Raw genomic sequence first — 27,192 nt, 5'->3', positions numbered from 1 at the left:
GATGCGGAGTTGAAATGCAAATCATATGATCGTTTGGAAGGGGGTGTATGCATTTTTGCCTATACTTGGATCTAGGCAAAAAATTGTACAATTTGACAGCTTTACTAGTAATGCAATAGAGAAGGCCGGCCCAAGCCAAGGCCCAAATCGCAACAAATAGCGGGAAGTCGGGAAGAAAAGATAAAAGAAATAGAATAATCATATTCATTTCAATTGATTCCTTCATTTAATTAATCGACATTATATTATAATAATCATAATTATATTAATCAAAACATTCCCAGAATCAGCAGGAAGAAGGCGATCATTCTCCAATTCGTTAATCTTCTACTACCAAGCTCAACGTACGTCGCCATTTCTTTCTTTGATTTCGATTATCACTATTTTTTCATGATTCTTTGGATTCTGCGGTTTTTTAGGCATGTCAGTTAATTTTTCTTAAATTATGGTGTTAAAGTTTGCAATTTTCATGCAAACTAGGTTATAGAATATATTAGGTTGTTAATTTTGTTGAATCATACGTGAATCTTATTTGATTTTCTAAATTATATTGTTTGATTTGATTATGTTTTTATATTTTCGTGTTCGTCTGATTTTGGCGTTAGGTTTTGTAATTTTGCAAATATGGTGGGAATTATGAGGCAGAAGTTGGCTTCTGGAAGCTTCTCTCAATCGGTTGGTGGAAATTTCAATTTTGTGTAATATTTAGTCTTGTAATTTATGTTCTTGATCAAATTTGGTGATGAAAATGATGGAATTATTATGAATTGCAGTTGCAGAGGATTAGACCTGCTATTTTGGGTTTGAGAAGCTACTCATCTTCTGGAAAACAGGTTGTTTTTCTTATTTTTCTGTAATTTATCTCTTTTAAGGTTTTAAGCTTGATTATACAATGTTTTGTATTGATGGAGTGAATATTGACTGAAGTTTTAGTGTTCTATTAATCTATTAGAGTTGTATATTTGTTTATGAAATGTGTTTATTTTTTTGGTTTTTATATGTGTTAGTTATTACATTCGTATGTTGGATAGAAGTTACTTTTAGTTCATAATGCTGTTCTATGCTAGGTCCGCGTCCTGCTTTTGTTCTTGTTACTTTTGGTCTTGTTTTCCACTTCAAATTTGTTGGAAATATGTGTAATTTTTCATTTTGGATCATAGATGATGGTTAGGGATGCCATTAACTCTGCGATTGACGAGGAGATGGGTGCTGATCCTAAAGTATTTTTGATGGGAGAAGAGGTATTTAGAATTTGTTTAGAAATATTATCCATGGAATTTTACCTATTATCTTCCGAAGTTTGTTAATTGTACATAATTTTATATGCAGGTTGGGGAATATCAAGGTGCCTATAAGGTAAAACTTATTAAAGAGATGAAATAAAGGGTGTTGACATGTTTGTAGTTTGGAATTTCTCTGATAGAATTGTTAATTGTTACCTTACTCTACATCTCTCCGGTTTGATTTTTGTTTACTTAGATCACAAAAGGATTGCTCGACAAGTATGGTCCCAATAGAGTTATTGACACACCAATCACAGAGGTCAGGCTTTCCCACTTGCTTCATGCTCGTTGTTGTTGTAGTCTGACTCTATCTTGCATGCCTACACAATGCTAACTTGGGTTTGACCATTCTTTCATCTTTTGTCCTACAGGCTGGTTTCACTGGTATTGGTGTTGGTGCTGCTTTCCATGGCCTGAAGCCTATTGTGGAGTTCATGACTTTTAATTTTGCTATGCAGGTTACAACCTCTCTTCCTTCCACACTTTTTTAAAACAAAGTCTCCTGGAATCTATTGAATGTTGTTTTGTAATCCATACTCCATACATCTGTAGCTCCGTACTAAATTGGGAAGGCGTCAGATCATTATGTCAGACAAGTAGCACAATATTCCAGATTTTCAGATTCTTTGATGTCCGCTTATAGAATTTCTCTATGCATGGGAAGAAAGGCTGTATAGCATGAATGTTTGAACTTTTGATTGTACATGGCTTCATGCTAGTTTATAAAGCATGTATTTTGTTGTTATTTTTCTTTGTTTCTGTTAGACTTTAGAATTTAGATGTTAGGAAAATGATGTATGTATTGACTAAACTCTATTTAATTTATGGCAGGCAATTGACCACATAATAAACTCTGCTGCAAAAACATGCTACATGTCTGCAGGCCAGATCACTGTTCCCATTGTTTTTAGGGGTCCTAATGGTGCTGCTGCAGGAGTTGGTGCCCAGCATTCCCAGGCATGTCTATTCTGTTTTAATTTAAGTTGGAAGTAAATCATTACTTACAGGAAGTCAGTGAGAGTGATGTTGTTAAGAATAATCCTTTGTCTCCTCTTAACTTCCAGCCATATATATTATGTCTGTTCTCACCAGTGATCTTCCCCTACATTTTTTGCAGTGTTATGCACCGTGGTATGGCTCTTGTCCTGGATTGAAGGTGTTGTCTCCATACTCAGCCGAGGATGCTCGGGGATTGTTAAAGGCAGCCATTAGGGATCCTGATCCAGTTGTTTTTCTGGAGAATGAAATACTGTAAGTAGTTCATATCTCTCTGCTGTGTCCCTGTGATGGTTGATTTAGTTTCTTAACTGATTATATGTCTAATGTCTTTAGATATGGAGAGTCATTTCCGATTTCTGATGAAGTTGTAGATCCCAACTTTACTGTCCCTATTGGAAAGGCCAAGGTATCATCCTTAATCTAGATTATTGAAATTTATTGTTCAACATGTTGCATCGTTTCACTTCTTGTAAGTATCTCTGAATATGTTGCATTACTGCTCTTTTTTGACCTATAGATTGAAAGGGAAGGGAAGGATGTGACAATAACAGCATTCTCAAAGATGGTGGGTTTTTCTCTCAAGGTTAGTGAACAATATTTCTTCATCCCCTTTTTGTGAACATGTATGATGGTCTGCATGTCTTTTTGCTTAAATTCAACTCTTGTTATATGTTGCATCATGTTGCTGGAGATCCTTAGCATGTATTACACAATGCTTATAATGTATAAATGCGTCTTGTTTAAGATGGTTATTGTCATCTAAATATTTTATTTCCGACCCTTTACTAATGTCCAGGCAGCTGAGATACTGGAAAAAGAAGGAATAAGTGCTGAGGTAAACGTCCTTATCACATTTGATCTTGATTGAACATGTTTTTAAGTGAAAATTTTGATGATTTTATTATTTTTCAGGTCATTAATTTACGATCAATTCGGCCTCTGGACAGAGCATTAATCAATGATTCTGTCAGGAAAACAAGCAGATTGATAACTGTTGAAGAAGGGTTCCCACAGCATGGTGTTGGAGCTGAAATCTGGTTTGTTCTCTTTTTATGACATGATTAGGATGTTTTCTTAAGTTCATGGTGTTACTGGATAGTTGTGTAAGTCATCATTCAACTAGGATAACCACATTTCGACCTGCTGTGTCTGTAAATGCTGTAGTCTTTAGGGTAGACAGCGTGAGTATTTTGCTGATTGCATCAGCTAGTGGTAAGGAATCTCTATTTCTTAAATACTTCATACTATTTTATTGGTCATTACTTGTCAAATACAAAGATCTCACCATCATGAATCTTTTGTGTTTTATTCTCTTGATGTTTGGTCTGGGTATTGGAGAGGGATTAGAGGAATTACGAGGAACATACATTCCTTGTAATCTGAATAGCTTGTAAACTTATGCTTCTATACCAATATGCTTTAAAGCTTAATATCTTAACATGTTATCCTAATATGAGTATTATTTAGAACTAACTATGCAACATAATCCCCAAGGTGTGTGTAGGAAAACTTTGAGTAATTGGACTCCCCAAATTCCTCATAGGGTGAGGTTTATAGTGTATGGTGGAACACTGGACATCATAATTAACGAAATTACCGTTCCTTTTGTCCTTTCATAGAAATTTCAACAAATGACAAATTCATTTTACTACTTTTAGTTACTTATACTGCTATCATAGACGATTCGTAAGCTTCCTGCCTTCCAGATGTGACTAGAAGTGGAGCAGTCTCTAAGGAGATGTTCAACATTGTTTCCTTTTCACCATTTCCAGAGCAGATTCACCACTTTCAATTAGAAAACCTTTCACATTAGCTATTAAACCATCCCCACAATCTAGCTCTTAGAAGCCTATTTCGTTAGAGTTCACTAATGCTCTCTGATGCCTGAAGTGCCTGATAGTGATAATTGATAATTAAATTAGACTATAAGAGCAGAACTACAGAACCAAGTGTGTCGACGAAGACATCACGTCTGATTCATTAATTTTCTTCGCTTTCACATTTCAAACATGTGGTTTTTATGGAAAATACTAAGACTAATCTGCTTACAGCTTACCTGAATATATTAAGGCTGATGTGAGTTTTCTGTTTCTCTTTATCTTCTCGGGTTACTTGATTTGCTGCACCTGTTCACATTCTCTGATGTTCTTGACAGTACATCTGTTATTGAGGATAGCTTTGATTATCTTGATGCACCTATTGAGAGGATCGCTGGGGCCGACGTACCAATGCCTTATGCACCCAACCTTGAGAAAATGGCTATACCACAGGTTGTTTTTACTGTTTATCATGTTTGTGTGAATGCTGTTGCTTTCAGATTTTTATTTAGCAATGTCTGTTAGTCATTTCAAAAATATTTAAAAGATATTACTTGAGTTCCTTGGTTGATATCTGAGGGTGGTTATTTAGCTCTGATTTTTTGACGATCTCCTGTTGCTTTGCTGATTGGATACACCAGATTGAAGATATCGTACGTGCTGCAAAGCGGGCTTGTTATAGAGCAGTACCAATGGCAGCAGCAGCATAAGCTTTACCATACCTTTCATGTACCTTTGAGGTAGTTTCTTTGTTTTTAATGGTACACTATATATATATATATATATATATATATATATATATATATATATATATATATATATATATATATATATATATATATATATATATATATTGATGCAATATGTGACTTTTTTTTTTAAATTTTTTTTTTTTTATTATTATTGTTATTAAATTGCATGAGTATACTTTTTTTTCTTTTCATTCTGAAGTTTAGCCATGCTTATATGTTAATTTATTTATTTTGAGGATTTTTTTTTTTTTTTTTTTTGCTAAAATGCTGAAGTGTTAAAATTTACAACCTTTGTCAAATTTGTAATTAACTAAACTTCAGAAATTTATTTATTTCATTTAAAAAGAAAAGTTGATGCAAATTATATAAAATAATACTGTAATAAATTGGACTGTTATGGAAGTTAGATTTTCAATCAATTTGAAAAATAAAGTCGATGAGATATTGTTATGCCAATATGTTTCTAGTACGCTGATTTATGTTGAACTGATTTTTTACAGGAAATTGTTAAGCAATAAACCGTTTTATGTATGCTATGGGACGGGAGTATAAGGTGAATAACCTCTAATTTGTGAGGGTTATGTCAATTGAGCCATATATTAGATGCTTCTTAGAGCCACATATGTAGTTTAGAATTTTAGATTGCAGAGATTTTGTTACCCCATATCTATCTTCTGCAGTATTACTTCCTGTATGATGACAGAGTGACAGTTTTTCCTGGTGATGGCACAAATATGGTTCAGTTTGATTTTTCATTGAAATAAGTTTAATGTGCGGGAGATGGACAATTTTTTATGAGCTTTTTCTGAGGAAATTCTTTGTTGTAATGTATGCATTTTCTCATCGCTTTACATTGTAGAATTATGTCCTTAGCTTTGTTTCTTGTTTGTGCTATTCAAATCTTTTTGTGCTGGATTTACTTCGTATGTTTTTGTTGCTCTTTATATTTGTCCAAAACTTTCTTGATACATTTGTCACTCTCTCAAGCAAGGAAAGTCTCCATAAATATCCGTGACCTTGAGGTATTGAGTTCAACCCCTCCCTCCCCTTTCAAAGGGGGCAATTTTCTACGGCTGAACTCGGGGAGTTGGGGACTAACCTGTTAGGGCCTGAGAGGTGGACTGAGTAATTTGACTAGCGCATTGATGAATGACCTTTGAAGCTAATTAATGAAGTATAAACATTTTGAAGAGTCATGTCCCTCTTTGATAATTCAAAACTATTTACAAGTTCTACCGAGTTCTTTGGACAATGCCTTAAACAGAATGTAAATCCATTTCATTTTGATGATCTTACATTAACCGTACGTAGTACGTACTTGTTCAAATTAAGTGCAAAGCTTGATTTAACACTGGAAAAATAGGTATGTAGTAATATTCTACGTGAGGTCGTGTTTTGACATGATTTATCGATATATTAAGACCCATAATCAATATGCGTGTATATTACTATTGTTGTAAGTATATTATTGGAATTTCTTGTGTTGGAATAAATATCTAGTACCATTATCATGCTCGTTTTAATGTGAATTAGTTTAAAACATACTCCGTAATAACTTATAGTACTAATAATTGATTATAATTATAATACTTTCGTAATCGAGAAGATTAGAAAGTGGGAACAAAGTTGGTAGGTCATAGAATCCATGTGAAAGCAGTTGGCAAATACTTGGGAAAAAAACAAATTCTTCATAAGAGATATAAAGTGAGTGGTACTTCTGTAGTTCTGTTATAAGTGCGTTAAGCCAAATCCTCCTTGTTTGCCTGGTTGGAACATTTTTAGTAACAAACACGTCTTTTTTGACCGTGAATTATAAAAAATGTAATCTCCTTTCTAATCCCTTTTTAACCTATGTTTTTTTTTTTTCTTTTTCCTATCATTGTAATTTTATTAAAAGCTGTGTTAATGAGGTACCTCTGTTATCATCTCACTTGCTCATGATGCAAAACGATCAACTATGATTACTAGAAACACTTTTGGAAACCTTTTGCAATAACATTACAAAAGGCAACAGAAATACTGTGGGGTTATAATAGTATAGTTGTAAATCTTGTCATTGTAACAAGGTTCTCAAGTCTTCACCTTACCCCCTTTGCTATTTGAATGTGTTGTTCTCTACTTTAGTCTATTGGAGTAAATTGTTATTCTGCTAATTAGAGGTGTAAATTTGGATGATTAGACCGGGTCTAATGAGGTCAGGTCAGGTCAAATCAATATTTAAAGTTGAGTCATGCTAAATTATTATTTCCACGCGAGTTCAAATCTGAATTGAATATTTTTCGGATTGATTTTAGATCGGGTTGGGTCAGATGTGGTTTTGACTAGGGCTGTGCACCGGTCCAAAATTGGACTGGACCAAGATCTGAAATCGACTTTTTTTGGGGACTGAGACCGGACCGTAATCAACTGGTCCGGGTTCCGGTCCAGACCTGTTTATTCCTGTCCGGTTTTGGACTGGAATGGACCGCTTATATTCTTTTTTTTTTTTTTTTTTTGCATTTTAGTATCTTAATATATACATACATTTTTAACGTCTTGTTTTTGTTTGCGTGTTTTCCTATGTTGCACCTAGAATTTATAAATTACAAGTTTTGTACCTAAATTTTTCAGAAATTTAAACATAAAATTTAAAATTTTCACCCAAAATATTACAAAAATACACTTTCCCGTCCGGACCGAAAACCCAAAATCGCCAATTTATGAGGACCAAAAACCGACCCGAAATCCCCCGGTCCAGTCCAATTCCGATCGATTTTCCGATCCAGGTCCATTTTTACACACCCCTAGTTTTGACACCTCTAGTGCTAACCCTTTATAAGTAAGGTGTTCTTCATGATTGTATCACAGTAACATTTGTAATAGTCGTCTTATATCTATCTTGTGGCCTTTACTTTGAGGGTTAAACGAGTAATTTTTCACACATATCTGAAAATAGTTTTTTTTTTTTTTTTTTCTTTGTTTCAAAGTCTATTACTCATTTGCTTTTGACACACAAATATAAAGATGATGAAGTATAGACTATATAAAATGAGACGTTCTAAATGAAGAAAATACAATACTTCAATTCGTATAGATAAGGAGAAAGACCCTATTGAGCTGAAATCTATCATAGGTCAATTCCGATCCTGATTAACAGGCTAACTTCTTTAGGAATAGGAGTGAAGAAGAATAAGGAATCCACACAATAAAGTGCTTCTAGCTAGTAAAGTTTGAAATAGGCTATGAGATAACAAAGTTTACCATTAGATAAACCTTTGCTAGGGAAGACCAAGTATACAAACAAGGTATTATATCTGAATGGACTAATTTACATTTTTAATCAATAACCGTTTAGTGGATTAGCTGTTAGCTAGCATATCTTAAATCACATCCTTCATCTTTTTCCTTTAGGAAAAACAAAAGTTATAATACTATTGGACTGCTTTGACTTTCCTTTTTGTCTTCTGATTAAACCTCAAAATTTCAAAATTGTGCGGTTGTGCCAAGTTCTAGTACGTGTCACCGGATACTTCATTTGAATCATTGTTTGTGGGAAAAACTATTACACGCTCGATAGCTACTTCTATTTGAATACTATAATAATCACTAAAAGGTTTTTTATTTTTATTTTTATTTTTATTTTTTTTTTATTTTTTTTTTTAAGCTTTTTGGTAGAAGAGAATTGAAAAAGGGGATTGAAGAAGGAATTGTCAATGATTTTTTTATTTTTTTTATTTTTTTTTTAATGGTGAGGACATACATACTAAGTTAATATGACAACAAGTACTTTACAATTAAGCCTTTGAACCTTCATAGGTAATCTTGTTAGCATTTGTCGATGCAATCATGGAATCAATTTGAGTAGTTTTTGCTCATTATTGAGTCAATAACTTCGGCAAGAAATTATTTTACCTCTTTTTTCACGAATTAAATGTTGTAACGCTTTACCTTATGTTCACCTTAATTTTATTTTACTTCCTATCAACATAAATTTGCATCCTTTTTAATTGGAAGTATCTAAAGAAATATTTCATTCCGTACAAAGGTTTATCAAATGTATTACTCCTCGGAGTTTTTTGCAGTAGTTGACAATTAATTAATTTATAGTGTTGTGTTGACATAATTCTTATCATGGACCTAAAATCATAATGCTGAAATATTGTATTCTTGATCAAACCAAACGGCCGGCAAACATCATTTTTTTCCTTTTCTTTTCTAGGTGCAATTAACCAGGCAACTAACAAAATTTCATTTGTAAAATAACTATGATGGAGACTTACATTTGTCAAAGGATTTAAATGGAATAATTCTTTATGGTTGACTAAAATATAATTCGTATAATAATCATGCATTTTTATAACCATATTTGAATAAAATTAAAAGTCTTCTTAATAAAACAAATAAAAAACACAAACCATAAATTTCTTTCGTAACTAATTTTCCTGTATCAAAATCAATTTTATGAGACCCTGTCATATAATATTTGCGAGTAATTCTTGCTAGCCATCACTACGGGTGGTCAAAACTTGGAGTTGTAGATCACTATGGAGTAGTAGATTGTTAGGTAGTGTCCATTCCTTGAAGGATCAAAATGAAAAGACACACACAAGAAAAACTTAACAAGAATAGCAAAACATAATTGTATAATGGGAGAGAGTCACCTTCATTTAGCCCACATCTTTTGCCACAAATAATGATAAATCAAAGCTTTCTTCTAGGACAGGTAACATTCATAGGGTTTGACTGTTGACTCAACAAATAATATTTTCTACCAGTCAAAGCCAAATAATGCGGCCTTCTAAACTTGAATGCACTCTTCATCATTCTCGTAAGCAAACATGTAAATTACAGTACAATTTTAGTCTTCTTCTTCACGTCTGTCTTTCCCTTCTACTCCTTTTGGAGGTTACTCATTTTTCAAAATTTTTTTTTTTTTTTCAATTTTTTAATTTTTTTTTTTATTTAGAGATTGTAACATTGCATAATAATACTCTCAATAACCTTAATACTTTATGTAATACTCTGTAATTTTATTTATTTATTTATTTTTTGTTTAGTTGTAATAAAAGTGAAAAACATATGTAGTTAAAATCTCAAATCAAGATATTTAAATAGCGTAAAAACCAAAGTGAAATAATAACTAACTAGGTTAGGTCCCGTGTCATGCATGGTGATCGATAGTTATAAATTAAATTAACCTTGTGCGATGCACAACATAAAAAATTTCTTTGTAATAAATATATTTATATATGTACCTCATACGAAAAAAAAAATATAGAAACATAATCATTAATTGCAATGGTATTTAGATCTAAATAATTTTGAAATAGTAAAAATTTAACCAAATTATACAATAGTACTCTTAAACCGGGAGTAATTACATTTGGAAGCCATATAGTTTTTTATAAATCCATAATAATGTAAAAAAAAAAAATAGAAAATAACATAATAATAATTGTCTTTAAAAAAAAATACTCCGTATATATAATTTAATAACATAATATAATAGTTGTCTTTAAAAAAAAATATACTCCGTATATATAATTTAATAATTTTAAGGTAAAAAATAAGAAGGTTTCAAAAAATAAGTAAAAATAAAAATAAGAATATGATGTCAGCAATTGATTTAGGCGGGAAATTTTTTTACCACAACTTGACATCTATAATTTAAATAGGGGATGATGTCAGCGGTTGTTCCTTTAATTATATTTATAGATAATAATAATAATAATAAACATAATAATAATAATAATAATACGGTAAGTATAGTACACGACGATCTAAGGAAATTGTCACTTGGAATAATTGGTATGCTTAGCTTGGAAAGGCTCCTCTTCTAGTCTCTTTTCAACATTAATTAGTATAATAATTCAATATCTAGTGGATAATAGATTATTAATACCGAAAGGAAAAATATGTCCGAATTTGGGACATCAATATATGGGAGACACATTAGATTACACTGGATAAGAATTAAGGAATCAGAAACCATGTATTAAAAAAATTAATTAAAAGTACAAAAAAGAAAATAAAAAAAGAAAATAAAAAGACAAAAAAAAAAAAAAAAAAAAAAAAAACCATATACGAAGTACATCTGTACATGTTACGGAACAAGCAAATTGTAGAAAGTCTCAATACAAAAGAGACATAGGATGTTGAAAATTAAGGTGGTCCAAACAATAGAGTCAAAGTCAACACGATCGTTAGAAAAAAAAAATAATAAAATTGCGCTTAAAAAAGCTTATGGGCGCTTTTGTTGTTTGATGAGTGTAGAAGCAAGAAAAGGTCCAAAACGAAATGAATTTTTAAAATCCTCACAAATCAAAGTTTATTTTAATTATCATGAAATTATTGTTATAACTTATAAATCTTATCATCTCGTAACTATTTACAATTTAATATAAAACATTTTAATTGTTACTAATATTCAATAATAATAAATAAATAAATAAATAAATAAAACACAAATATAGTTTTGTTACTTTTATCCAAATTTTAATTTGTTTAATTTGATTCGCATGGTTTAATAATATCAAAATTTATGAGATTTTACTAGTATATAATTAGAGATAGTTAAAGTATTTTCAATGTTATGCTAACTGTCAAATTTACAAGTCATAATATATAAAAGCTCAATTTATTATCTTTTTATAGCCAATTTGTATCCGAAAAATTATTATTAAATTGTTATTTAATTTAAACGTCCTATTTGTCAATAGAAGATTGGCCACCATCGTTACAATTTTGGCCATTTTTTTGTCAAGCAAACTTCTCATTTCAACTCCAAGTCTCCAACAATCAAGCTAATAGTTTAAAACTTACAAAAGATTGCAAGCAAATTCCTAATTACAACTATTATTGTAAATGCACAAATAGTTATAGAATATGCATGGATTGACAACATGCACCCATAAAACGCAAGAACACAAATAAGAAACAAAAGTCATTTTACGCCTAAAATAACAATAATAAGTTACATATATGAATAATATGATCACTATTTATGAAAAAAAAAATGATCACTATTTATGACAATGTATATGTAAATTTGTCTTTTCTTGTTTAACGTCCTCATATATATATATATATATATATATATATATATATATATATATATATATATACCACATTCCTTTAAATAATTTTGGCTTAAAATGTTTCAAAAAAAAATTAAAATAATTATGGCTTAAAAACTTGAAAACTATATATAATTTATATACAACATAATGTGATCATATATTTTAATTATAACATTACTTCATATAATTTGTTTTGGAGCTATGTTAACAAAACAAATTATATGAAGTATATGTGTATACAAATGTTTAAAGTAGTCGCAGATAAACGTGAAATGTTACTTATAGTATGAAGTATATGTGTATACAAATGTGAAAATCAACTATACCAATTGATTCAAAATGTGAAAAGTAGTATTTCTGTAATAAATTAAAATTCAAAACGGAAAGAGTGTGAGTGTAAGAAACTATAATTAGAGCTCTGTTAACAAAAACGTGTTAAAAGTAATATATTTCGTACTCCGTATCTGATTTTTGAACGGACGAATTATATTGCTTCTTTCCATCTAAGTCTTAACTTCCTAAATTTGGATTTTAGAAGTAGTATTTCAAGGGCAAATGCATTCAAGTTCACATTTCATAAAATTCTAAAAAGGAAGGAAGAAAGAAGAAACAAAAAGAGAGAAAGAAAAAAATATAAAAAGTAGAGATATAAATAAAAATAAAATTAAAAATAAATAAATATCATATGATATGATTTCATTTTCATTTCATATTCGTATCCATATTGGTACGTCGACGAGTACATAGAAAAATTCAACAACAAAGTCTCACACGAAGAAGAACAACGAAGAAGAACGCATTAGTTGAACAAAGCCTAATTCACACATAAAGGGTGTGAATATTACCTAATTTCATTTCAAATTCTTCAATTTTAATTTCAATTTCAATTTTTTTATACAATTTTGGGAGGGTTTTTTGTTGATTGCATCGCAAGTTTTCTCCGCCATTAATCCTTCAATTTCGACCTTCGTAATTTCTCTCTCCTCTGTAATTATTGGCGAAATTTCTGGGTTGAAGAAATTTCTGTAAAAAAAAATGAAGACTTCATTGAAGAAATTGCTTAATCATCATAATAAGCACAATAACAAAGACAGAAAAATTCAGCCTCTTGTTCAATTGGATGAGCTTGCTAAAGCTTCCGAGGTATGTTTTTTTAGGGTTTAATTTCGATTTTTGATTGATTTTTATGCAATGTTTATTCAATTTTAATGTATTATATTATTGGTGAAATTCAAGAATTTCATAATTCTGTAATTTTGATTGTTGTTAATATTTCGTAAAATGAATTTGAAATTAACGTGCAATTTTATGTTTTGAATTGAGCAGGCTATGCAAGATATGAAAGACTGTTATGATAGTTTGCTTTCTGCTGCTGCTGCGGCAACAAATAGTGCATATGGTATGATGATTTTTATTTTCTTTTTACACTTTAATTATTTTGTATATAAATTATGAATTAATGTAGTTATTTTTGCAATTGTAGCACAAAATTATTATGGAATTGTGTGTATAATTTTTTCTAAAATGATTTCTGATGTTCTTTAGAGTTTTCTGAATCCTTGCGTGAGATGGGTGTTTGCCTCCTTCAGAAAATTGCATTGAATGATGATGAAGAATCTGGTGAGTTTTCGAAATTCGATTTGATTTTCGACTTCATGTGTTTTGAAACTTATGTCATCTACTTTTTGTTTATCTTCACTTTGAAAATACAGACATTGGCTTAGTTAACCTGCATTTCACATTAATTAGCTTTTCTTATCAGAATAACATCAGTTCTCCTTTCATGCTTAGTTACTGATATTAACCCTTGTTAAAATATTTATTATTGTTCCTACATATGATATATTTCTTCTTCTGTACTTCCTTTTTGTGTGCATAATTGACTAATTTCGATTAGTGATTGTTGTTTGTCCTTCCTTTAACCCGAATTTCATTACTTGCCTGTAGGTAAAGTGATGTTGATGCTTGGAAAAGTGCAGTTTGAACTCCAAAAGCTTGTTGATAGTTATGTGAGTATATTTTGTAATTTGCACAGGGCATTCAATTTGACAATATATACATCTGGTTTTATTTTGAATATCACTAATCTTGTCCTTTTACTTTTCAGCGCAATCATATTTTCCAAACAATCACGGTTCCATCAGAGTCACTTATAAATGAGCTTCATACTGTCGAGGTTAGTTTGTTTTGCCACTACTTTTTTTTTATTTTGTTTCAATTTTTATTTATGTGGTGATGGTATGTGTCACAAAATCACAGTTAGTGTGTGTCTGGTGGTTTTGATTAGTACTATTTTAATCTTTGTTGGTGCTAATTATTGTACATTGACACAAGATTAAAACTTTATCATCTCTTATTTCAACTTCTTGTTCTGCTGAGTGCTGGTTGTTTTTATTATGGAATGTCGCCCTTGCAAAAATATCTCTTGCCTCATTCAGCCTTATTACATTGACAGGAGGACTTTCTAGATGACATTTTTTGATTTGAATTTGACTTTGCCTGATGCATTGTATTTTAAATTGTATTGCAGGAAATGAAGCATCAATGTGATGAGAAAAGGTGATTCTGTTTTAAGGGTTTGAATCTCCATTCTAACCATTTTTCGCATTTAATCAAGTAGCCCTTAAACTCGTGCTTTGGGTTTTGCAGGGATTTATTTGAGTACATGAGAACAAAATACCGGGAGAAAGGAAGATCCAAAAGTGGGAAGGGGGACACTTTTACACTGCAGCAATTACAAGCAGCAAAAGATGAATTTGATGAAGAAGCTACCTTGTTTGTCTTTCGTTTAAAATCTTTGAAACAAGGGCAGTCCAGAAGCCTTCTTACTCAGGCGGCACGGCACCATGCTGCTCAGGTTGTTATCTTATTATTGAGCTATTTCTTTTTTGCTTTTTTTTTTTTTTTTTTTTTTTTTTTTTTTTTTTTTTTTTTTTTTGGCCATAGTTGGTTTTGACTTTTGATTTATGTTTTTGCTGGCAAACAGCTATCTTTCTTTAGGAAGGCGCTTAAGTCACTTGAGGCAGTTGAACCACATGTGAATTTGGTGAGTCATCAGCAACATATAGATTACCAGTTCACTGGCCTCAACGATGATGAGTCAGAAGATATTGAAGATGATGATGACAGTGAAGATGATGATGTTAGCAGCACCTCTAGCATGGAAGATGAAGAAGAGTTGAGATCCGATTATCAACGTAATGATCGGCAGCTCAGTTATATTTCTGCTGCAAGAAGCAATATGGAGGTTGGTATAATTTTACTTAACTTTTGGCTGAAAGAATCTCCATGCATTATCCTTTTCTTGTCTTTCCAATTGTCTGATGTCAGTTTTGAGTTAAACCTGCTAATCATAAAAGAATTTAAAAGCAAGAGTAATACAGATTATGGTGATCAATTGAATTTTTTTATGTGGCCTAGAAGAGAATTTTAAGGCTAGCCTCACCCATATCTTCTCCCTTATTCTCTTGCACTCCTCCATATCTTTTACTTTTCTGCATACTTTTATAGAGCTAGGAAGACTTCGCTTGTCAGTTTCTATTTTTTTTTTTTTTTCTCCCCCATATGGTTCTGTCTTTTTGAAACACTTGCACAACTTTGTAACATGGTTCATTTGTTTCTATCCATTGTTTGCTTGAACATTTTCTGGTTTCTTTCTTTCTGGAGCGTGTTGCATGTTTCACAATGACAAAAGATCCGTTGGATTAATGTCAGAAAAGTGTGTAATTTGCAGGGAAATGTGAAAGCTAGCTATGAGGATTCTTTTATAAGAGAAAAGAAGATCCTCAGTCAATCAGCCCCACTGTTTACTCAGCGGAAGTTTGAACCAGCTGAAAGGATAAGATTGATGCAGCCATCATCAACAAAGAAGTTCCATTCTTATGTTTTGCCTAAACCAGGTGATACAAGTAGGGTTTCTGCTTTACAAACCAAGGCACTTCCTCTGCATGCTGAGAATTTATATCATTCATCTCCTCTGGAGCCAAACACGTATGAAAAGATTGTGCGAACTGAAACCTTGTCTGGTCCTATCATCCTAAGCTCAAAGTCAGTACTGAAAGAAAGTAATAACATCAGAATGCCCCCACCTTTGACTGAGGGTATTTCAGCGCAGCTGCTGAAACCTGAGATCACATTGAGCAGCAAAAAACTCAAATTACAATCCTTTTCTGGTCCTTTGACTAGCAAACATTTGTCAACTAAGCCTTCGTTATCTGCTGGCAATCCTGTAAGTGCCACTGGTGCTCCGCCATCTTCCTCCGGACCCATTTTTAGGAGTACTGTACATCGATCAGCATCATCCCCTGTGATATCTCCTACTACCTCACCAACTTTCACCTCTCCGAGAATAAATGAGCTTCATGAGCTTCCAAGGCCTCCAGTGCACTTTATATATGGTTCTGGCAGACCTTCAGGCGCTGTTGGACATTCTGCACCATTGGTGTCAAGAAGTTCAGAGAATTCTGCTGCTAGTAAATTCTATTTGCCTAAGATAGCATCCCCATTACCCACTCCTCCTCGAATAGGTTACTACTCCATGCCCTTAAGTGGTGCTGAAACAGCAACGAAACCACCAACTTCCAGGGCTTCGGAAACTTCACCTGGTTCAGAGAAGACGGGTGATATTTTCTCACCTCCTTTGACACCAATGATGTTAGAAAATCAGCATCCAACAAAAAGTTGATTTTTACCATCTTGTAGGCTGCTTTACCAGAGGTAAACTTTATCTTGTTTTCCTGTCTGAAAGTTGTGCTTCAAACATTAAGAATTGATATATTAGATAGCATTGTTGCTTGGATATTCTTGAAGTTCTTCTATATCTATTCAAGTATATGAAGACTATGATTTATGAACCAGTATTCTGACCAAAGAAAAAAAAGAGAGAGAGAGAGACTATATGCACCTGTATCGGGGCTGTATACAATCTGGATGAAGCAAATTACCTTATATCCAAAAGCAGACATTAAATTTTATTATTATTGTACTCCCAGTATTTTTGGCTTTTCACTACGAAACTTTACCACATATTTTCATGGTTAGAGGACAGTATAATTCATTTAACCATCATGATTTCAAATGTTATTGAAAGTTTGAAACTCATACATTACTCAATAGCTTATGAAATTGAGTGTCTTTTACATTAAAGGAGAAATATATTACAGAAAAGGAGAAATATATTACAGCGCTGTCCTTGTGAAATTACAGGTTTTAATATTTGATATTCTTGTATAATGTTGGGTTTTCACTGCCCTTATGAACTTGTAGGTTTTAATTTTTGTTATCCTAGTAATATGTTTGGCTTTTCACTGCACCACATATTTTTCTGTTAATTGCAGAGGACAGCACAATTAATTTAAAACCTCTTTGCCATTTTGCTTTCAAATCATAGTGCAATCCCTGTTAAATTAATTTAGAATGTTTTTTTCCTTTTAACCCAGTTGCTTGTTGATGATGAATCAAATATATGTGCAAGAATTTTTAATTTGCAGCTAAAACGGAACAAAGCTATTCTTGCAGCTAACTAGTATCTTGTCTATTTTGCAGGTCTTATGCTTAGTTTGCACCACCTACTGGGCCTATCTGCTCGTAAGTTGGCGCCTAGAAAATCACAGGAACAAGCCCCTGTATAGACTGTACTTGTTCGTGAGCATAAAATGCTTACAAGCTGGTTATATTGGTATTACAGCATGTTTGTTTGTAAAAGAGCATAGATTATATGGCATAGAAAATTAGGAGATAATCTGCTCTTCATTGTTATATGATATATAGTCAGTACCATTGGTAGAAAATGTGCAGAAAGTTCTTCCTTATGGTACTCAGCAGAAATTAGGCCTCTGTACATGGTTGCATAATTCTTTTGAAATTACAATATATATTTGTTTATAGGAGTATCATTTTCTTTGTAATAGGAATTTCCCGATTTTTGGGTATTTTTTGCAGAATAAAAAGTTTGTAAGATGAATAGATGATATTGGTTAGTTGCTTTACAGATTTCTCTGTACATCCAATTTGATAGTTGATGATAAACTATCTAGACAAGTCTTAAGAATATTTTGCAAATCTTGTTTATTTGCGGAGAAAGTTTATGCTAAGATCATCGAAATTTAATGCAAAGGAAACTAGCAACCTTTGGTTAATTGATCAAGTCTCTTGTATTAACTTTCTTCGTTCTGAAAAAAAATTTGCTACTCTTCATTTCAATCTGATGTCTTTCTACCAAGCAACTCTGTAACAATCAATTAACTTAAGAAATTACAATGACTACTATGCTTAGTCTATTGACCTTTCCGCAAACAGAAGTCTTTACATGCATGATGCATCCGATATTACAGAAGATACGGAAACAAGCAATTTCCGAGAGGTTCCAACCAATTAGAAAATCTACCTCCACAATAAGCTTCCTTACAAAGGAATGAAACCAGTTACAAAACAAGTACTAGTAGTTCTGAGGGTTTACAGATATATTACATTTGGGGACAAAACCGAACTCAAAATAAGGATTCATCCAACATTCGAGTCTCTGTCTTAACATCAGACAGAGAATCCTAAGGACTATAGCCTGTTGTTCTCCCTTTTTGATGCAGTATAATGTTAATTATCAGATTTTCCTACTACATAATCGCTGTTTTTGCCAAGTAATCTTGCGCCTCTTTCAAATTTCAGTAACATTCTTTGCTGGAGTCATATCGCACAAACCCGATCAATTCCGGTCCTTCTATCCTGGGATTGTTCACAAAACTGCAATAGACACAGCAGGAAAACAGAACTTTTTGTCAGTCCAGCAGGTAAAATACAGTAATGGAGATTAGCGCCTTAAAGTAAGAAGAATGTAAATTGAGATCACCTCTCTTCTGTGAACTTAGAGAAGGAACCAGCTGTTGGAAAAGTACCACACAAGTTATTGTTAGACACATTTCTGCAGCCATCAAATGAAGATTGTGAAATACAGTTTTTCCCCTTAAAGAGGTAATACAAAGAGTATAATTGAGAGGCATACAGGATCTTAAGGTTTCCAAGCTTGGTAAGCTCTCGGGGGATTCTTCCTGTCAGATTGTTGTTGTTCAATCGTCTGCAAACGTGAAGAGCCATCATTAGAAGCAGCTTAACATCATAAAAATAAAAAATAAAAAAATACAATGACAACGTAAAAATGAATCACTTGATTCATGTCAAACTGTGTGCAGCATAATGATCCTTATTTTATACTGCTACTTTGATAAAACCTCCAAGCACGCATCTCATGCTTGTGTTTGCATGAAGATATTCATTAAAGATGGTTCCTTGATTACATTAAATTTCAATTTCCATCTTTGGCAAAAATACAGTGATACAGATTAAAGAACAGAAAGGAACTCGTTAACAGTAATTTCAATGCTTACAGAAATTTAAGGTTGGAGAGCTTAGACAGTGACGAAGGAATTGGACCGGTAAGATTATTGTGGAACAGATCTAAGCTCACAAGGCTCTTTAACCCACCAAGCTCCTTTGGTATCTGGCCTACAAAGTTGTTCGTGTACAGTTCCCTGACAAAACCGCACCAAAATTTAGTCATGCAATTAATTAATCATCCATAATGACGTACTAATTGCTACCTGTCTCAGCATCAACTTATATGGTACTAAGTACTAATTAACATAGAGGAGCCTCAAATTATCAAGAGACTGGTCCAACATTTACTGTGCTCAACTTATGGGTGGTGGGTAGGTTCAAATTCCATCCACAACCACATATTAAACTGATAGTGAAATAACATTAGTCATGTTTTGTCATTGGTAAAATTCGTAAATAAATTAAACAAAAAAGATTACCAAGTTCAAGTCGGTACAATACTAATGCATATATAGAGTCGGAAAATAACTGTATTTATCTTCGAGAAAGGATTAACCTGTCTCTAAGTGAATTATTTTTTTCACTCCAAAATCGCCCTTGAGAGTAGGTTAAAAAATCGACTCTCATTAGTCTCATAGCATTCGATATAACAATAACATAAATACATAATTACATCCTTTACCATAATTCCTCGAGAATCAATATTACTAAAGAAGTAAACTTCTTTTCCAAAAATTTGACAAAAATTAAAGGGGTGAACTTAATAGAACATAAGAAAAGAAATTTTTCAAAATTTCTTAAAAACTTACTTTATGACAATAAGGAGGTGAGCATGAATGCAGCAAGAGAAATTTTTCACAAGTCAAGTTCAGATGCAATAAATAAGTTGACAGTTGAAACAGGAACTACTAGATCTATCACTAAGAATACAACTTAAGAGAATTTAATGAGAATAAATAGCAGAGAATTATAAAATCATTTAATGTTCAAAATATGGATAGGTAGATAGCTCTACTGTAAAGTCTGTAATTGATTGAATTTAATTAGATACATAGGTCAACTAGATTACTTGTCATATTAAGGCAGTACTTATTGCTGCATATAAAAAAAAATAAAAAAATAAAAAATAAAAAAATAAAAATAAAAAAGAAACTTACAAGTATTGAAGGTGCTCAAGCTTTCCCAACTCTGGAACTAATTTTCCTGATAACTTTGCATTTCCAAGATCCCTGTTATCCCATAATTTTACACTAATTAACAATTTGGTTACAAGTTAAAGGAAAATGATATATATAGCCGAATAGCCCTTATATAGCTAAAAGCGGAAATATTAAGCTAAATAAATCATTATATACACCAAATGACGGATGATTTTGTCATTCATTCCAAAGATTATACCAATTAAGGTAATCAGCTAGTAGTATTAACTCAAAACATAGGCATATGAGATATGACCATTACGTTGTTGATATTAGGGTCCAAAACTCCAGTTGCTGGGAATTAATCAAACTTAAGCATAAAATATACGGAACAGAATGACCATATGTTATATCGTTTTTAAAAGTTATTCCTGTTGTTTCTAAAAATTATTCCTGTTTAACGGTGATTATTACCCGACAGAAAAAATATTTAGGACGGAGGGAGTACTAACTACGAGTAATTGATATTAAAAAGATGCAAAGTGAAAAGAGAGAGAAATTACAAGCGGGTGACCCGATTATGATGGTCACAGGTAACATGAAACCAAGTACAAGGGTCAACAAGGGTCGGATCCCAACTCTGCAACACATTTCCCGGGTCAATTACTGACCTTCTCAGAGCATACAGAGCATCCCCTGTAAAATTACATCAACATTTATTTTTAAAATTAATAACCCACCAAAAAAAGAGAAACTTTATTTAAATTTATAAGTTCATTTCATTAATTAAAATGAAGAAATAAACTTTAAGTTTAATTTGAAATTAAACCCACGAATGAAGAAACAAAAATGAGCAGAACATACCTTCTAAATTAGCATGAACACAGAAAAGTGTTAATAAAATTGAAAGGAAAGTGATTGCAAAGAAAATTAGAGAATGAATTTCCATTGTTGTAAAACTTGAAGGTGCAGTTTTTGAAGTGTGTTTGAAATCACGTTGATTGTGTGAGAGAGGAGAGAGAAAGAGAGAGAGACAAGAATGTAAGTTTGGTGGGTTGGGGTTCAGTTGAGAAGTGGAAGTGTTTGTTTTGGTGAAGACTGAAGAGGAGAAGAGAGGAGGGTGTTTGTGTTGTTTTGAGTGTGATTTTGGGGTTCGTTAATTAATTATTTATATAGACTCAGGAGCATTTTATAGAGCCCATAAAACATAATGCCATTGGATTTGCTCTTTTTCACCTTTATTAAGTGGTGGTAAATTGGTATAACCAAGTAAGTAATACACCAATGCTTGTATACGTTGTATTAGAGCTTTAGGGGTGCTTAAGTAAGGCCTTGTTTTGCTCTACTTTGCTGAGCCATGTTCTACTGATACTTGATTTGCATTACTCTGTTGAAATTTACTCTGTTGTGCTGAAATCTTGCTATGTTCTGCCTATAAGTTCAAAAGAACAGGGTCTCTTGTTACAACGAGTATTTTAAGTAAATGTGAAAAGGGCCAAAAAAAAAAAATTTGATACAAACAAAATTTACATTTCAGGTTTTGTTATCTAAGACTTTTTAATTAATGACATCTACAATGCTTTTAAATTCATTAATATTAAATAATACTCTCTCTGTCTCTTTATTACAGTAAGAACTTATTTGAGTTTTTTCACGAAAATTAAGAAAGTTGATGGAAGTAGTACATAAGTGCATGTGGGGTTAAAGAGAGATAGAGAGAAATAAAAAATGGTTGGAAACAATTAAAGAGAAGGAGAGAGAAATTGTTGGAATTTGATGTAAAAAGTTATTATTAATACTCCCTCCGTCCCATAATATAGTTCTTGTTTGTGTTTTTTCACGATATTTAAGAAATAGGAGGAAAAAGTAGATGAAATACATTAATAAAAGTAAAAAGTACAATTATAGACAAAAGTTTGAGAGAGAAAGTGGAAAAAGTACAAAGCATGTGCAAAATTCAAAGGTAAATTAGGAAATACAATTAATAAAGTTAAAAAAGTAAGGGTATAATAGACTTTACATACTATCAAAAAATAGAAACATAAACAACATTTTGGATCTCCAAAATCCCCAAAATAGGAAAACATGAAGTATATTATGGGACAGAGGGAGTACAAAAAGTGATGACAATTCACAAAAAATGAAGAATAATCTTAAATACGTAGTATTAGGATACTATTCATATGCATAGAATTAATTTTTATTTATATTTTCAAAATGATTCTTATTAACGCTATTTCTTAAGTGCATAATGCTTAAATAAGTTACTTTCAAAACATAAAAGATTAGTTATCATTTGAGGCTTGCAAACATGGATAGAGTATTTCAATGACTATCATGGGTTTAAGACTGTGTAACTTGCTACTCTTCTAAATTTGTAATAGTGTTTGTGCTTCTCAATTGATTTAATTGTGATAAGGTTGGAGTGTTGGCTTCATTAAGTTTCAAACTTAATTATAGGCTCTAATGAAATGTTACACTACCTCCGTTTCATATTATTTGCAACGATTAGACATTTTTTTCTCTATTTTATGTCAAATCGTTGCAAATAATATGTGACGGAGGTAGTAAAATTATTTCATTCTAGCAATATGTACTCGGGTATATGGTGTTATTGAAAAGATGCGTTAGGTGATACATAATCAACCACATATTTAGAACTTAGAAGGTGCCATTTCAATAGTACTAAAGAGTTAAGACTTGTGTATCTGGTTAATGACTTCTAGTTAATAATTCGTGCAATTGGTTTCATTGACCCAATTTATGGTTATTGACTCTTTAGTAATCAAGTTTTCCATGATTCATAATTCACATGACCCAATTTATGGTCTATTGACTTCTTAGTCTTTATTTGTCCATTATTACTAGAATGAAGTAATTTTATGTACTCAGTTTAGGCTTTTTTGACTTCTCAACTAGGCCATACTTGTGGTTATAGATTAGGTTTATCAGTGAAAAATAAAGTGTTATTAGAACTCTATGAGCTTAAAATCCATCTCGGGATATTATAAGATCAAGGTGTTACTTAATAACCCATAATGACAAATGAATTATACTGAAGTATGAGATAAGAGTTTGATTGGACTATCAATAGAATAAACTAAGAATATGATCCAACCCTGTGAGAAATTTATACATTATCTCTTAATCCATAGTGCTATATTGTAAAAAGAAAAGGAGAAGAGGGAAGAACAACAAAGAAAAGAAAGGGAGAAGAGAGGAGGGATAAAATGGGATTTCATTTTCCTTCACAATGTTACCAATTCCCTTCCCTTTTCTTTCCCTTTAGTCATATTCAAGTAAGGGAACATGAATTCTTTATCAATCACTTTTTCATCCCCCGCTCTTTTTCTCTCTAACTTATCCGATCTAAAATGAATTCATCTTTCAATTCCGTCTTTAAATTTTCCAATTAACATTTATATTATGGCGAGTTTAGTAACTTAATATGGTTATTGAACGAACTAGGCTAATAATGAGATGAACCGTATAACAAGTTGAAACTTGAAAGAGTTCGGTTGGGAATAATGGACATGAAAGCTGTTTAAAGACTGACAATAAAATTGGTTGTCTCTTGGTGCAACATTATACACACCATTTGAAAAAATGAACTTGTTTAAAGAAATTAAAAACATGTCAGGAAGAAGATATGCATGGGACGTACTTGTTGGTGGAACAAGGGAGACCAGTCCATGAAAGAGTTGGTACAAGTACAACGTACAAGACATTAAACAACACTTTTCAAATCTATGCCCATCATTTTTTTTTTATTTATTTATTTTTATGTAAGATGAAAGACCTTAATAAATTATAGGTTTAACCAGGTTAATTTCACACGTCAACGCTGGAGAGTAAAGGGGAGAAGTAAGGAAACTCCCCTACTCCCAAGCAATTTGTAGTTAATGGGGCTCAATTTCGATTCACTCGAGTTTATGACCTCAAAATCACAAGATAAGTTCCCCACCAACTCCACCAAGCAAAGGTTGGTTTACGCCCATCGTATATATACTTATTTATTTTAATACCAAAAAAATATATATATATATATATATATATATATATATATATATATTTTTTTTTTTTTTCTTTTTTTTTAATGTAGATAATTTTCTTTTTGGAGTTTTTAGGAGTCCTTTTCTCCTCCTTTGGCACTATATGGCATATCGCATATGCCTAGCTATATGACATAGGGAATAGTATACCCTTGGTTCCTTACCATGTTAAACAAGTCAAGCTAAAAGAAGGATTATTCTATGATATATTGGTATTGATTCAATTCAGAATCTGAGGTTAGTGTAATTAAATATTAACTATAAGACACAACAATACATATATTTACATTTGACATTCAGTATTACAAGATAACTCGTGGAGATATTCTTCCCAGGATAGTGAAAAAAAGGTATCAACATAGTTTGTATATTTGTTCTTTTTCTTAAGAGAGACCCTGGCTCTTGAGTCTTGAGGGGTGCTTTAAAATGATATTATTTATCTTTTATATTGTAAAAAATTATGGACTATTAAATTATAAAGGGTCATAATGATTTGAGGATGGTGATATACATAGTATGTAGCATGAAAATAGATGGATTTTACATAAATTTAGAGAATCGTTCATCCTAAATGTCATTAGTGTTATATATTGAAAACATCGTTTTTTCTATTCTAAGCGAATAAAGTGTTGAGAGTTTTGTGCTTTTTGTGAGTATATTGAATTCCAACACTTAAATCCCATTCAACTAATAATTAAAATTGACTTGTTTGATATACTTTGTGACATTCTGACATCATTTATCAGTAAAATGTGCACATGTTTAAAATATTTATAGTCATTCTAAATCACATAAAAGTCAACTTTATAAAGAGGTAACTTTACTTTTGTATATTTTAAATTACAAAGTATTTTAAAACATGTTATCAATCATAATAATATACGGAATACAATTTATACATCAATTGTATATGAAACATATCATTCAGCTTTAGTCTAACCGAACCCGAACCTAAGCCTGTCCACATAGAATTAGGGCTAACAAAACGACCCTTCATGGGCCAAAATGTGGGCACCTCTAGCAAGTGCAAAAAGATGATGAGTGCATGTGAAACTCGTCTTTTAATGTTCTTATTCTAATTAACACCGTCCCCTTGGATCAACATTTGTCTGACCTTATTATAAAGATATTATGTTGCATTACATTTCATATGTTAACTTTATTTTTATTATTATGTTCTTTATGAAAAAAGATTGCACTTTCTAGTGGAGCAGACAAATTACAATGAGAAGATGGTGGGTCAACTAATGGAAAATACGAACGTAGTTTGACCAACTATATAGAATGTGTTCCTCAAAAGAGGTGACTTGACTAAGCCATAACGCACTATATAAAAAAAAAATCAAAATAAAGTTTTCTTTTTCTTTTCTTTTGTGTTTCTTGTGTTGCTCCAATCAAAGTTTTGAATTTTGATCAATTTCAAGAGGCAAAGTTAAAGGTGCATTAATCTCTGGAAAGTTTACCTTCTTCAAACCAAAAAGTTTTCTATATAAGATCACCATCAAGTGTATAATTACCTTTGCACGATTGATGTAGCTTTTGTTCATAGTTCACCCTTGCTCATATATGCAATTTTCGCGCCACGAATGTGTAAGTTTATTTGTACTTATTATACTTTATTATCATTTTGGTTTTGATGATTTAATGTTATATATGGAGGGAAAATTAGAACTAGAACCTAGGTTGAATTTATGGTAGATATTTTTAAGCTAAATTTGATAACTCTATTATTGATTTATTTAAAATTATTGTTAACAAAAAACCACTATTAACCCTTCCTTGAAAAGAATGAAAACTATTTTAATCTACAATAGCAATTAGATGCATGTCTAAATTACTTAATAAATAAGTAAGGGCTTGTTCAGTTCAGCTCCAATTAGTTCACTTCAGCTTCTAATTTCCTTTTCTCATAAAATATTCATTTCAGTTCAGTTCAGCTCCAATCAGTTCAGTTCACTTTAGTTCAGCTCCTAATTTCCTTACCTCATAAAATTTCATTTCAGTTCAGCTCAGCTCAATTCAGTAAATGTGAACATGCCCTAACAAACAACTATTCAGGCCGGGATTATAATAACCTGGCTAGACAAATATATTTCTCACCCTTTTAAATTAATCTCTTTGTCTATTCATATACTTGTCTACTCTTAGGATGTTTTGTACTGTATGCTTTTAGTTATTACTCGTATTGGATAGTTTTGAACAAATTAAATAACTTATTTTAAAATGATGCCAAAGTGTTAATAAGAATATAGCAATAGTATAATCATATTTCCAATATAAGTCAACGCCAAAATGAAAAATATAATTATAAAAAAATGAAGCTCAACTTAATTTAGTGCATTATTTATCTTATATATAGGTAGTATACAAGTATTGTTGATGATTGTGACAAATTATATAGGTCAAAGCTCCATAGACTTGAAAAAAGAATATGGATAATAGCATATAATCAGCCTGCCCAACATATATAAATGAAGATTATATTGGAATAGTTAAATAAAAGTCAAGGACAAATCTCTAATAATCGTAGATTCAAAATTAATGATGAGTAATGACCCATTTGTTCAATGTAAAGGTAAACCAAATTGCAGCAAATTATCCAACGAAAAATAGAATTTGAAATAGGAAGTGCATTTGCTTTTTGTAGTAAAGTCTAAAGTGATATTCCCTCATTTTTTAAGTTTTGTTTTCATTCTTTCTGCCTCTGCCCGAGCATTTTTTCTTGTGTTGGTGCTCTAACCTTCTACATTCTTCCATTTCTTT

The 27,192-nt window shown here is 31.7% G+C and overlaps 3 protein-coding genes across 3 annotated transcripts; 2 read left to right on the top strand and 1 right to left on the bottom strand.

Annotated features, from left to right (window-relative positions):
* The first annotated feature begins 249 nt into the window (after nucleotides 1-249).
* On the top strand, nucleotides 250-5,770 carry LOC145581589 (pyruvate dehydrogenase E1 component subunit beta-1, mitochondrial-like). Its single transcript, XM_081638604.1, has 16 exons — nucleotides 250-344; nucleotides 606-675; nucleotides 774-833; nucleotides 1,161-1,241; nucleotides 1,330-1,356; nucleotides 1,480-1,542; nucleotides 1,655-1,741; nucleotides 2,115-2,240; nucleotides 2,401-2,534; nucleotides 2,616-2,688; nucleotides 2,800-2,865; nucleotides 3,079-3,117; nucleotides 3,195-3,319; nucleotides 4,438-4,552; nucleotides 4,741-4,839; nucleotides 5,352-5,770. Exons 2-15 carry the CDS (start codon nucleotides 625-627, stop codon nucleotides 4,807-4,809), a joined length of 1,116 nt encoding a protein of 371 aa, XP_081494730.1. The 5' UTR covers nucleotides 250-344; nucleotides 606-624; the 3' UTR covers nucleotides 4,810-4,839; nucleotides 5,352-5,770.
* Nucleotides 5,771-12,637: 6,867 nt separating this feature from the next.
* Nucleotides 12,638-17,801, top strand: LOC145581588 (uncharacterized protein At2g33490-like). Its single transcript, XM_081638603.1, has 10 exons — nucleotides 12,638-13,052; nucleotides 13,236-13,308; nucleotides 13,455-13,529; nucleotides 13,857-13,918; nucleotides 14,017-14,085; nucleotides 14,440-14,468; nucleotides 14,559-14,766; nucleotides 14,896-15,156; nucleotides 15,643-16,625; nucleotides 17,454-17,801. The coding sequence occupies exons 1-9, from the start codon at nucleotides 12,945-12,947 to the stop codon at nucleotides 16,591-16,593; spliced, it is 1,836 nt and encodes a 611-aa protein (XP_081494729.1). The 5' UTR covers nucleotides 12,638-12,944; the 3' UTR covers nucleotides 16,594-16,625; nucleotides 17,454-17,801.
* Nucleotides 17,802-18,099: 298 nt separating this feature from the next.
* LOC145581586 (leucine-rich repeat protein 2-like) lies at nucleotides 18,100-21,520 on the bottom strand. The gene is made up of 7 exons (XM_081638602.1): nucleotides 21,242-21,520; nucleotides 20,941-21,073; nucleotides 20,396-20,467; nucleotides 19,289-19,432; nucleotides 18,907-18,978; nucleotides 18,754-18,825; nucleotides 18,100-18,647 (listed from the first exon to the last, which is right to left on the bottom strand). The coding sequence occupies exons 1-7, from the start codon at nucleotides 21,324-21,326 to the stop codon at nucleotides 18,569-18,571; spliced, it is 657 nt and encodes a 218-aa protein (XP_081494728.1). The 5' UTR covers nucleotides 21,327-21,520; the 3' UTR covers nucleotides 18,100-18,568.
* Between the last annotated feature and the right edge of the window lie 5,672 nt (nucleotides 21,521-27,192).

The sequence above is a fragment of the Chenopodium album genome, chromosome 15, assembly GCF_948465745.1.
Source record: "Chenopodium album chromosome 15, dcCheAlbu1.1, whole genome shotgun sequence".
NCBI lineage: Eukaryota > Viridiplantae > Streptophyta > Magnoliopsida > Caryophyllales > Amaranthaceae > Chenopodium > Chenopodium album.
The sequence above is the reverse complement of the archived record's forward strand: the minus strand, read 5'-3'. Positions and strand labels throughout refer to the sequence as shown.